Consider the following 12,798-nt stretch of genomic DNA (forward strand, 5'->3'; position numbering starts at 1 on the left):
AGTGATTGAAAGTTTGCTTTTATGTTTAGGATGAGGGTTGTAGTTTTTAGCGAGTGATTATTAGCTACAATTATACATGAATACAAATGTCATAATTATATAGACACCCAATATCATTGTATCATAGCTGCACATAGACTACATCCATTCCTTCCGGTTATTCATAAGAAAACAACATCATTTTGAAACAGTYACTGAAATCACAAAATGTGTTTACACATCATTCAAGTGGGCTTGAACCATTGTTTTAAAAACAACACTGTCTCGTGTGTCCCTCTACAGTATGAAACTTCAGTTTACACTCTATAGCAAACACTAGTGACGCCACATAATCACTGTACACTATAGTTACAGTGTTGGGGAATAGTGAACTATATGTAGTTTAACTAGTCATTTAATTAAATGTTGCAGTACCTTGGTGGTAGTTGAACAAAATTATAATCTTGGTAGTGTTTTCAGTAGTTAATTACCTTTTTTGCCATGTAGCTAACTACTGGAACTACACACTACTTTGTTGCAATAAGAAAAGAAAATATAGGTGAATTTCTTTTTTGGCATCAGATCTGCCTAATTCTCACTCGAAACACATTTTGTGTGCCTAATTCTCACTACACATTGTTTAACATCTGACTCCAGAGTGATCTGTTCTTGCAATATGTAGTCTATGACATTTCAGATTTAGATATGATCATTTCTAACTAAGTAGTTGACTTTAGCTAAGTAACTATATTTTTCTTCGGGGTAACTTTTTTAGTGTAGCTTAACTTCTTCCAGTGTGAAGTAATTGATAGCTTGGGTAAACTATATTTTCAGAGTTGCTTCCCCAACACTGTAGTTACATTGCATTGCGCTTACATTATGACTTTAATTCCTGAAATACTAGTCCTTCAACACTGCAAATTAAAGCGATACAGAATGGCTTCATTCGCATTAAGGCTGGTCCCACACAGTTTTTCAGAAAACACATGTTTTTGGTCTCAGATTTACATACGTCCATTTACTCAATCAAGACCTGAACAGTCGTTGAGCTCATTTAGGCCCAACATAATCATATGGAATTGGAGAGAGAAAAAACAATTCATATACATTTTTGTCTCTGTACAGAGTTCGTTTGGCTCCATAATGTCAGTTTTATTTTTAAATAAATAAATCGTTAGTTATTTTGTATCTTCAATGTGAGTCTATAGCCCAGAGTGTGAGTCTGAAGCCCAGAGTGTGAGTCTGAAGCCCAGAGTGTGAGTCTGAAGCCCAGAGTGTGAGTCTGAATGGTGCATATGTGGGTTACTTGGTCATCTGTTTGCTTGATCGCTGGTTTGTTTCGCTGAGCCCTTGCGCTGCATTTCCCCGCTCGACGTCCTGATACTGGAGTAACGGGACCTGGTCGTCCTCAGAGGCTGTGTCATAATCGTCTGAAAGACCGATCAGAGTGCATTGTCTAATATTGATTTTTCTGCCTCAGACGACTCTTCAGAAGTGCTTTTGTGCCCGTCTTTGGGTTCTCTGATTTGSTGTGTTTTCATCCTTTGGCTCTGAGGCTTTTCTGGGTTTGTTTGGTCCTCAGAGGCCTCGCTTACATCTGCGGTCTCACTAGAAGCACTCAAAACATCTCTCGACTTATCCGTCCTTTCCCCCTCAGAATTTCTCTTCTCTTTTGTGCCAACAGCGCGTTCCCACTGCTTCTCCCATTCCATCTCCTCCTCTTTCTCCATATCCCTCTGCTTATTCCTCTCCTTCTCGTCTTTTGTCACAGCCCCTGTGCTGATGGTGCTGTCACCTTTCCTGCCATTAGAGACGAGGGAGGGAGTGAGGTATTTAACCAGGGGCTCTGGCATCACCAGTATAGGCAGCATGTCGCCTGTTACGGTACTGGAGCCGCAGTCTGGAAGGCTGCTGTGGCAGCGTGGCGGTGGCGGGATCAGCGACTGTTTCCTGGTGTAGACCCCATGKCTCCCAAGGAGGCTTCCGGAACCTCCCGAGGCCTCATAGTCTATGCTGAACCCTTCGTTCTGGTAGGAGACCTCCTCGGCCAGGGGGATCATGGGCCGGCCCGAGTTTACCTGTCAATCACGGAAAGAAGGGGCATTTAGAGGGTTGCTTTGAGGTGAAATGGTTGTTTTGTGACTTGTTACGTTCCAACTGATGCAGTGTTGTCCTTGTCCGTTCAAAAGTCTCATTGGTGTTGTTCAGAATTTCAGAAGTACATTGGACAATTATGGACAAGCAGTGTTTCAAATTCAGCACATTTTGACAGTGTTTTCTGAAAAGCAGAGGCTGCGCGACCAGATCAAACCGCCCCTCCACACCCATACACCACCCCCCAGGATGCCTCTTCCCCACAGCTAAACAACATTTTGTCCATGTGTTACTTTACGCACACATTTCTGAACAGCTGAAATAAAAATCCAGCAGCGTATATATTTTGTAGGCTAATTTAAGACGACATGAATGACGTGTAGCTTCAACCTTCTCTGTCTGTTGTAACTAAGGATAACGCAGTAGCACATACATGAGCAGTGCGCAAATATCCTTATCCTAAATGTGGTGTGAAACCAAATGCATTTAGGCTACATAACATTGCATGGTCATGCAACACCAAACACCAAACGATATGATAGACCGCACATCATTGAAATTCGCCAGAGTAGCCTGTTTCACCTCTGGCCAGCCGAACTAGCACATACGCAGAAGGTACGGTTGGTCAGAGAATCTGGTCACGCAGCCACTCCGTTYTCGAAATATTCAAAGCACAASACATTAGCATACTAAATCCATCGAGATAGATACTAGATCTATTCTATGACTGAATCTATGATATTCCCCTTACACATGGGGTTGGGTACTGACCATAAATCGTCTTCAGTCTACGATGCAAAACATAAGCRRGTCAGWATTTCACCTCATCATCAAACTCAAAATAATKACATATGCAATACTATTACATACAGTGAGCTCCAAGAAGTATTGACAGTGACACAGTTTTTGTTTTGGCTTCGTGCTACCATGATTAGGGATAATCCTGAATGAATCATGAGTAATGATGCGTGAGCAAGGTACAGAGGCATAGATATCATACCCACCAGAAAATKCTAAYCTCCYCTGTTAWTGTATTAGCATGTCTTGGGGGTATGATATTTGTGCGTCTAACTTTCTCACCCATCATTATTCGCGATTCATTCAGGATAATCCATAATCATGGTAGCATCCACATCAAATGTTTATAAACATTCATTTCTCATTTACAATAAAATGGACTCTATTGGGCACAAAAAAATCTAAAACGCAACCATAACAGAGTCACTCTGACCAACCGTACCTTCTGCGTATGTGCTAGTTCTGTAATCATTGTGTGCTATGAATATGGGACCACTTAACTTTACTACTTTAATACTCATAAGTGAATTTGTCCCAATAGTTTGGTCCCCTAAAATGGTGCAAAATGAAAGCTGACAGTCTACAATTTAACMTCCTRGTCATTGTATCATTTGAAATCCAAAGTGCTGGAATACAGAGACAAAACAACAAAAATGTCACTGTACCAATACTTTTGGAGCTATTATGTTACATGTGTTACTGTTGTTACATATCACCAATGTGTAACATTTACATACAAAAAAACAAAGCAGAACSGCAACATCACAGTATAACCACAGGTGCCATACTTTCATTTGCATAATTATGCAATGGAAGTGCATCACATGTACGCATCTAACACACATTACACCGTCTCACTGTCACAACATCACTCTAGTGCGTACRTCAAAGCAATGCATGCATGAAAACTCAMCATCTGGAACCCACCTTAAGCTCTACATAAACAGCGTTAGTGAAAAGAGACGTCAGGAGCGTTGAGTGAGGAGGGGAGGAAGGAAAGAGGGTCTGATATGCTGAGTTTTAACTTGTAGTGCCGACCACTGGTTTAGGAGTCAGAGCTCAAAGGTTGTGGTTGATATGGCGTTACAGACATGTTTAAAAAAAGATATATTAGTCTCAATGTATTTTTGMCATGGATTACTCTGTAGTTTAGATAAGTGGTCGATTAGTTTAGATTAGACAGTAGGTAGGTTTCCATCCTATTGGCGACAGATTTTAAAACCTGTATAAAGAAAATATGTGCATTTTCCCACCATTGTTTCCACCAAATTGACGTTTTGCGGATAAAAATCCGATATAATTTAGTCACTAAAACGGTTGCGTTAAATCGCAAATGTGCTTACTATGATATTGGCACGTGCGCTCTAGCCAACAGCTCGCAGATACAGTGCGGGTAGGCTAGTCTACATGATGAGATTATTATGGATGTTTTTATTTGTCAAATGGCAGTCAAGCATCGACCATCATGTCACCAGAATCAGACCCTCTRTATTTATTGGAAAGGAGCATCAAGATCACCATGCACTTTCACCACCCTGTGAAGTTCATCATCATTTATTTCATCAGTAGCCTAATAAACCACATGATTTCCCGAGTCGTAGTTGGAGGATCTCGTGACTCCCAAGTTTACTTGAATATGATGGTTATTATATCAATATTTGCGCTTAAAGGCGTTTCCACCGCCATTTCTCGCATAATAAATTTTACCGACACAAAAAATCCCACTTTATCTAGCGTATTTTATTTTGTCGAAAATTGGAAAGTTTCCATCAGGCCTGTCGTGACATTTCTTATCTGACATGTACTTTACTTGCATAAAAAGGTTGGATGGAAACCTGGTTAATGACACATTTAGCTTAGATTAGGCTTGTATAAGCATACTATCCTTAGTTGCTTGATTGTGTTTGATTGTAATAGTCAGTGGGTTTACATGTTTTTGCACGCTTTTGCACGCTTATACTGYATGTATCCTTGCCATTCCTTATCATTCATTCATTCAGTCGCCACTGGCCAGAAAATGGTCATTCAATATATATTTCACTTGTGCGCGTGCTTTAGTTGCCCCTGTGTGTGTGTATATACAGTAGTGTGTGTTATGTGTGCATGGAGCAGCCCTTACCACTTTGAGGTGTTTCCCCAGGGCGACAGCCCCTCGYCCGGCTGGGTTTTGTCTCTGTCTCCTCCTCCTCCTCTTGGCCCATCGGATCAGCAGGAACAGGGTGGTCACTAACAGCAGCAGCATCCCACCCATGATACCGCCAGCTATCCTCACATCCATGTCTCTGAAAGGTGTCCATGGAACTATGGAGGGATAGGAGAGGCGGGTTAGCGTATGAAGTCCAGCAGCTCACACAACTGGTCCATTTTCACTTTGCAACGGCTCATGCTCATAGCCCTGCAGAGTCTTACTCATTCATCCAGACTTTGTTCCTGAAGCCCAGTTGAAGAGAAAGTTTGTCTGTTTTGTAAGCAGTCTCTGTCTACAGTTCTTTGAATGGGGAGAAAATACATTCTGGGAAGTTCGAGCAGCCAGTTGCCTGGTTTAACTCATCATATTGTGTCCATGTTGTCAGGAGTAGCGTGATTGACAGTGCATAGAACGGGAGAGAGGGGCGTGTCCATGTTGTCAGGAGTAGCATGATTGACAGTGTATGGAAGGGGAGAGAGGGGGGTGAACTGGGAGAATCTAAGTGGATCTTCCAGCAAGACAATAACTTCAACCACACATTAAAATCCACAAAGAAATGGTTTATCGGCCACAAAAWCAAMATTTTGCAATGGCCATCTTAGTCTCCGGACTTAAAGTACATTGGAAAACTGTGTTTTGAATTGAAGAGGGCAGTCTATAAGCACATACCAAGAATATCAAGGATCTGGAAGGATTCTGTATCGAGGAAAGGAATGGTCTAAGATCCCTCCCAATGTGTTCTCCAACTTATAAAACATTTTAGTAAAAGGCTCAGTTCCGTTATCCTCGCAATGTAAGGTATTGAAAACAGCGTGTCAATAATTTTGACCCCTACCTTAAAAAATATATATTTTATTACTTGTTAAACAAAATATATTTCTCTGAGCAATTTTATTAGTATCAAATAATTTTTACAAACATTTGGGAGCATGCAATATACTGTAGCTCCGTTTTTCAATTCTATATTTTATACRGTCATTTTTGCTCGTCTTTGACACATCAAAGGTGTCAATCATTTCGGACACCGCTGTAAAGAAATCAGACCGTGGGGAAAGTACGCCGTCATTTGCGCACATTCCAAGAATCTGATTTTACAAAGTGGATGTATGTCAAATCATCATGATTTTTGTTTTCTAATAGGCCCACAATGTGGTTACTAAAATCCGATTTAGATACAGTATGTTTGGCTGTTTTCGCGGCATAATATTTAGAAATAGTCAATTTAGGGGTTAGAGAAGAGTTCTGTTAACTGCCGTTCGTAACATAGCTAGCCATATAGAAATTGGTGGTGCTACTTGAAGCTGTGTTTAAGTGTAATGCAGTTGGTTGGTGACAATGACATGAACATGTACTGGGGTTGACATCCATACAAGCATTACACTCTGATTTTTACCCCAAAATAGGGTGAAATACCATAGCCTAAATGTAGGCTAATTTTGATGGGGGGGCAATGAGGAGATTCTGAATCTTTCCCCTCTTGGGGACGCGTGAGTGGCGTTGCCATGGCATTTCCATTGTTTTGGTCGAGTTCACTTTCTTTCCTGCATCTATAGGCTACACCGTAAGAAAATGGAATTGTTCTTTGTTGACTTTCAGAGAGCATAGTGGATTAACCAGTGTTGATCTGCTCTCTATGTTGTGTGTGTGTGTGCACAGTACTGTCATTGTGACTTTCACTACCTGTCAAAGAGCTGATACTGTGTGTGTGATCTCTCTTTGTACGTGGGTTTCCTGTATCCTCATCAGCCTCTTCCCCCCCTGATGCATCAGCAATGCTGAGTACTTACTTGGCTGGCTTCTTTGTAGCAGCTCTATGTCGACTGAGGCTTTAGCAACCTCACCTGATTCCTCATCCATAGCGACCACCTATAGGATAAATAATGATATTACAGAGAACTGTACTGCCCTACCAAGCAAAAAGGCAGTAACTGCTCATTTGGTCTAAAATKAGTTACTGCTAACATGACCCCCATTTTCTCCAAAACAAAACACCATAGAGGCAGGATACTTGTCCACGTGATTAAGCATGTATTTTATGTAGCAAAAATGACATTAAGTTACTGTGAAACCAAGGTAAATAAAAGCAATATTTCTCAGTTCCACGCTATGAGCAGTTACTGCCTTTTAGCTTGATAGGGCAGTGTAGATTCGGAGCCCAAAAAGGATTCTGTGTATTTCTAACCCTAATCTTAAGTGAAGCTAATTTTAATGTGTGTGTGTTACCTACAGTTGTATTACTACTGGACCACTTATTGGCCTAACCTAGCTATACAGTTAGCCAGGGACGACTAGTAAAACCAACTGTCCCTGTTTAACAAACTCATCTGGCTTTTTACACTGAAAAAAATATATAAATGCAACATTTAAAGTGTTGGTCCCATGTTTCATGTGCTGAAATAAAATATCCCAGAAATGTTCCATACCCACAAAGTTAATTTCTCTCAAATGTTGTGCACAAATTTGTTTATATCCCTCTTAGTGAGCATTTCTCCTTTGCCATCCACATGACAGGTCTGGCATATCAAGAAGCTGATTAAACAGCACGATCAATACACAGGTGCACTTTGTGCAGGGCAATAAAGGCCACTCTAAAATGTGCAGTTTTGTAACACAATGCCACAGATGTTTTGAGGGAGTGTGCAATTGGCATGCTGACTGCAAGAATGTCCACCAGAGCTGTTGCCAGAGAATTTAATGTTCATTTCTCGACTATAAGCCCTCTCCAAAGCCGTTTTTAGAGAATTTGTCTATGGCGTTGTGTGGGTGAGTGGTTTGCTGATGTCAACGTTGTGAACAGATTGCCCTATGGTGGCGGTTGGGTTATGGTATGGGCAGTCATAAACTATGGACAACGAACACGATTTAATTTTATTTATGGGAATTTGAATGCAAAGCGATATCGTGACGAAATCCTGAGGCCCATTGTCGTGCCATTCATCCGCTGCTATCACCTTATGTTTCAGTATGTTAATACACAGCCCCATGTTGCAAGGATCTGTACACAATTCCTGGAAGCTGAAAATTTCCCAGTTCGTCCGTGGCCTGCAAACTCACCAGACATGTCACCCATTGAGCATGTTTGGAATGCTCTGGATCGACGTGTACGACAGTGTTCTAATTTCCGCCAATATCCAGCAACTTCGCACAGCCATTGAAGAGTGGGACAACATTCCACAGGCCCCAATCCAACAGCCTGATCAACTTTATGCGAAGGAGATGTGTCGCACTGCATGAGGCAAATGGTGGTAACACTAGATACTGACTGGTTTTCTGATCCACGCCTCTACCTATTTTTTAAAGGCATCTGTTACCAACAGATACATAGCTGTATTCCCAGTCATGTGAAATCAATAGATTAGGCTCTAATGTTTTTATTTAAATTGACTGATTTTGTCATATGAATTGTAACTTAATAAACTTTGAAATTGTTGCATGTTGTGTTTTATATTTTTGTTCAGTATATATTTGTCCGATTATGACCTTACCTCTAGGATGTGCCTGTCAAAGGGTCGTAGGCGGTCAGTCTTAGCGATGATAACCCCTTCCTCGGTGATGTGGTACAGTCCAGTGGTGGCTAGTGTGGGCTGGAGAGAATAATGCATTTTTGGATTCACCCCCTGCAAATGGAGGGAAGGTGAAGCAAGACAGGATGTACCAAGAACCATGGGATGAAAAAACGTTTGTTTATTAAAAAGGAGAGGCAAGATAATAGATTCTAACCATCTCACACTATGTTGCATAACATTTAAGCAGAGGATCTGTACACAATTACCTTGGCACGATCTGAGATACAATTTCCAGTTCGTTCCGCAGTGCTCCGATAACTTCACAGACTGGTGTTCAGTCTTTGCAGGGACATCCCAAAGACGGTTTCTCTATTATGAGAAACTGTTCTTGTGAGGGTAAGGAGAGACGATAGGTCTGTCTAGAGATATCGGGTCGTCACGATACGAGGTGTGTTTTTGGGCTCTATAGCAGGCGGGTGTATCCAGCCAATAATCGTACAAGAATCCTAACACACTTAGACCACTAGCCAGGAATGTAGTGGGATCTTTTAGCTAAAGACATACAATGGGTGTTTCCAGCATGGGTTAAAGGGAGACCACTCAAGGTCCTGCACTAAAACAGTCACTTCATGGATCAAGGTTTACTACTCGCCAGCCAATCGGAGACTTGTGGAGATGTTCAGCACTAGCCTAAGGTAGTAGTTGTCAAAAACTGGTTAGAACAAACCTTCTTGGAGGTAGCTGGCTAGAAGTAACCTGAGGAGGATTGTGGCCTATTTCTGATGGCTGGCGGGCCACTCCAGGCCGTATTCTTGGGTTGGGTATTAAAGAGCACATCTGGTGATGAGACCTCGGGCAAGAAACCAGATTTAGCAAATTTGCAGAGAGCCTGATAGTTTCCAGTGACGGTGGTAAAAATAAATAGTGATATATATTACGCAAACGAGACACATCCTTATGAGTTGGTTTTTATTTTTATACATAGAAACTTGAGATATGTTGTCTGACTGTTATGAATTTTGCTGCGTATAATATATATATCATTCTCGTAAATATCTGTGAGAGTTTTGGTCTCACACTGGTTGATGCTACTATTAATTTATATTAGGTTATTGATAATGTGCACATGTTGTATATAACTATCATATATTCGTTGCCGCACTGGATTGCCCACTTACCCAAACTCTGGAAGTGTGGTTGCCCTCGGTCAACTAGGGTCGCAGTGGCAGGCCTGTACCACGATCTCTCACACGACAGATGATGACTGGAGCGAATCACGAACGGCTGATGGAGGCTCCAGCTAGTACGGAGCTTTACTGCAGGACATGTGGAATAGTGGATGGTGCTGTGAGCATTGAGTATAGGATTATAGACACGACTTGCTTATTGATTGCGAGTATCACAACTACACTGGCCTGTCGATAAATGGAACGGGACTGAGAGGATAGCATAGACACGGAATGTACGGGTAAAAGAAACGCAATGTTGCGTGCAATGAGAGAACAACAATACGTTGATCAGCTGTTTTATGATGGATTCGACACCTCTATATAAAACGAACTATAATAAATTTTTGAATCAGATCAGCACGACTCAATTCCTCCTTGGGCTCAGGCCGAAGGTACAGCTAAATCATTCTACATCAATTAGGTCTTAGTACGCTAGGCTTAGGTGGATAGAAACGTTATAGAGTCCACCCAGACTACAAAGGTCGTTCGACCTAGATTTGGGTGTGAAGGAGAGTTGACCAGGTGGTGGGCATTACCGGGCTGGAGCTCTTGCGGAAATGATAAAAAATGGCCGTTGCACTGAACAGGGTGGTACTAGTCTTTGGACAGGATAAGAGGCGGAGGTGAACTGCAGGACTTTCTCTGCTCACATAAGCGACAGGTTACGTGACCACGTGGGGTAGGGCCGCCCATATGTCGCCACACTGGTAGGAGACTAAGGGTCCTTTCGCCGGTACTCTTCAGGGCCGAAGATAGTCCTTGTTAGTTATGTGTAAAGTGACGGTTAGATGGTTTTCAATGCTCCAATAACACACGGATCCAGGAAGATCCTTTTTCAGCGACTCTATTCGGGATGAGGCCAGAGGCATAAAGAGGTTATTACTAAAAGGCTCGGTTGTGTAGGGAAGTATTCAGTACTTATTGAGGCTATTTTGAGTGCTTTTGTGTGATGAGGAGGCATGGGTATTTGCATAATTCAGTATAAATCTGGGTAGTAGTGGTTTTAGGGTCATCTCGAGAGATTCAATGCTAGAGGAATTATTCTGAGGCTGTCGTAGAGTTGTATGAGGCGTAGAGTGGTCGGAGTAATATGGGTGTTAGCAGATGGTCAGGTGTACTTATCCAACCGTCTTGTCAAAGTTGTAGAATCATCTGGCAGATTCTCGTTGTTGTCCGAGAGCTGGTTATACTTGTCTGTAGAGAGCGTTTTCTGGGTCTATGATGAGGCCTTGATGGCAATAGATGGAGATTGTCAGATAGTGCTAAATAACACAGGAGTGCAGCGAGATGCTCCTAGCAAGGGCAGAAGATGACGCATATACAGGGTTGGATATTATTGTGTTGCAAATACTATTTTTCCTAAAGTAAAGACGTCATTATTATAAATTTGTGTGGTAAGTTTTCGCTCTCACAAGGGCCAGTGACACCTACAAGATTTCTTGTGTCTAATCAAATCTGAACAGTATAAACTACGTTTGTGTTCGACAAAGTCGAATGTTAGAGGTCACATCTTCCGTTTGGAGTGGCAGTGTATTCACAGCAAGTTATATTTTTACTTCGGGAAACAATATGTTTTGACATGAACACAGACTTACTAGAGGTATCTACTCATCCTATGTGAGCGTCCAGAGCTATTCACTTAACCTAGTCCAACCGTGTGGTGGTTCGCACGCAAGTGACTTACATAACAGCACATACGCTTGCACTGCTGTGGATCGAATCTTAACTCCAATGGCAGCTTCGCACGTAAATAGGGGTGCGAAGCATTGAGTTCATTTATAGCAGGTGAAAGCGACTACTTCTGATCTAGAAAAGGAGTTGGCCAGGAATTGCAGCTGCCATTATTGAGACAACGTTGTCGGGGAGGGGGCTTTTTATCCTTTGTAGGGAGGGTGTTATTTCTCTACCAGGCACGATGACGCGCATATGAAAAACTCATGTTTTATGCCATCGGTTTGGCTGACATTTCTGGCTATCATGGGAATAAACTAATAGGAGCCATTGGAGCTTCACACAAGCGAGTCGAGGATGCAGCCATTCTACTATGCCATGCCCTAGGAGAGTAGAATGGAGCTGGACGCGTATCATGTTATGCCCTCTGCTAATGGGTAAGTATGACACACTAACAGTTTGCCAGTGCGATATACTGAGAGTGGGCAAAATCTATAAACTCTCAAGCAAATAGATTACAAACTAGCGAGAGGAATACCTATGAGTATGAAGCGCTTTACTGCTGGAGGAAACGCGTAAAAAAGTATTCTAACACTTTCCCACCCGCTCATATCAAGGAAACGAGTCCTACTATCTCAACATAGTCAGACTCTGTGAGTAAATGACCGTGTGGACTCAGCATTAGGATTAAGAAACGCGCTCAAACTTAGCTTCGCAAAACCGGGGCCACATACCTTAAATAAACCCACTTGTAACTAGTTAACAAAAAGCAGACTTAAAGAATGTTGTTTGGTAGACAACTTATTATATAACATGGTTGTAAGTTGTGACAAAGGAGGTTATACGTACCTAGGTCTCGCGCATATGAAGTCGTACCGTAGCGTGGTTTATGCTCGATGATAGGTAAAACACACTAAACCATAATACCGAACTAGGGGGTATATTGGTCGATTACCAGCATGCACGGTTGGAGCACTAACGGTTGAGGTGGCTTTATGATGGTGGAGTGAAGAAATAGGGAGATAGGAGTAACTTTGGGTTATAAGCCGAAGAACACCACAGTAACACCTCTAACTCGTCGAGCAACGGGGGTGGCAGCATCATGGTTGTCGGGGTGCTTTGCTGCAGAAGGCGCATGGTGCACTTCACAAAAATAGATGGCATCAATGAGGTAAGAAAATTATAATGGAATATACTTGACACAACATCTCAATGACATCAGTCATGGAAGTTAAAGCTTGGTCCGCAAATGGGTCTTCCAAATGGACAATGACCTCCAAGCATACTGTCCAAAGTTGTGGCAAATGGCTTAAGGACAACAAAGTCAAGGTAT

At 42.0% G+C, this 12,798-nt stretch overlaps 2 protein-coding genes across 2 annotated transcripts in view; both read right to left on the reverse strand.

Moving 5' to 3' along the window:
- Positions 1-1,039: 1,039 nt before the first annotated feature.
- On the reverse strand, positions 1,040-8,743 carry LOC111951282 (uncharacterized). Its single transcript, XM_023969335.2, has 4 exons — positions 8,545-8,743; positions 6,847-6,925; positions 4,991-5,172; positions 1,040-2,057 (listed from the first exon to the last, which is right to left on the reverse strand). Exons 1-4 carry the CDS (start codon positions 8,722-8,724, stop codon positions 1,422-1,424), a joined length of 1,077 nt encoding a protein of 358 aa, XP_023825103.2. The 5' UTR covers positions 8,725-8,743; the 3' UTR covers positions 1,040-1,421.
- A 3,761-nt stretch (positions 8,744-12,504) lies between these two features.
- Positions 12,505-12,798, reverse strand: part of LOC111951308 (cadherin-related family member 5-like) — a 13,453-nt gene continuing 13,159 nt past the window's right edge. Inside the window, exon 10 of the mRNA XM_070434697.1 lies at positions 12,505-12,587. Coding sequence (XP_070290798.1) covers positions 12,505-12,587 — 83 coding nt within the window. The remainder of the gene's footprint in view (positions 12,588-12,798) is intronic.

The sequence above is a fragment of the Salvelinus sp. IW2-2015 genome, linkage group LG24 (assembly GCF_002910315.2).
Source record: "Salvelinus sp. IW2-2015 linkage group LG24, ASM291031v2, whole genome shotgun sequence".
NCBI classification, from domain to species: Eukaryota; Metazoa; Chordata; class Actinopteri; order Salmoniformes; family Salmonidae; genus Salvelinus; species Salvelinus sp. IW2-2015.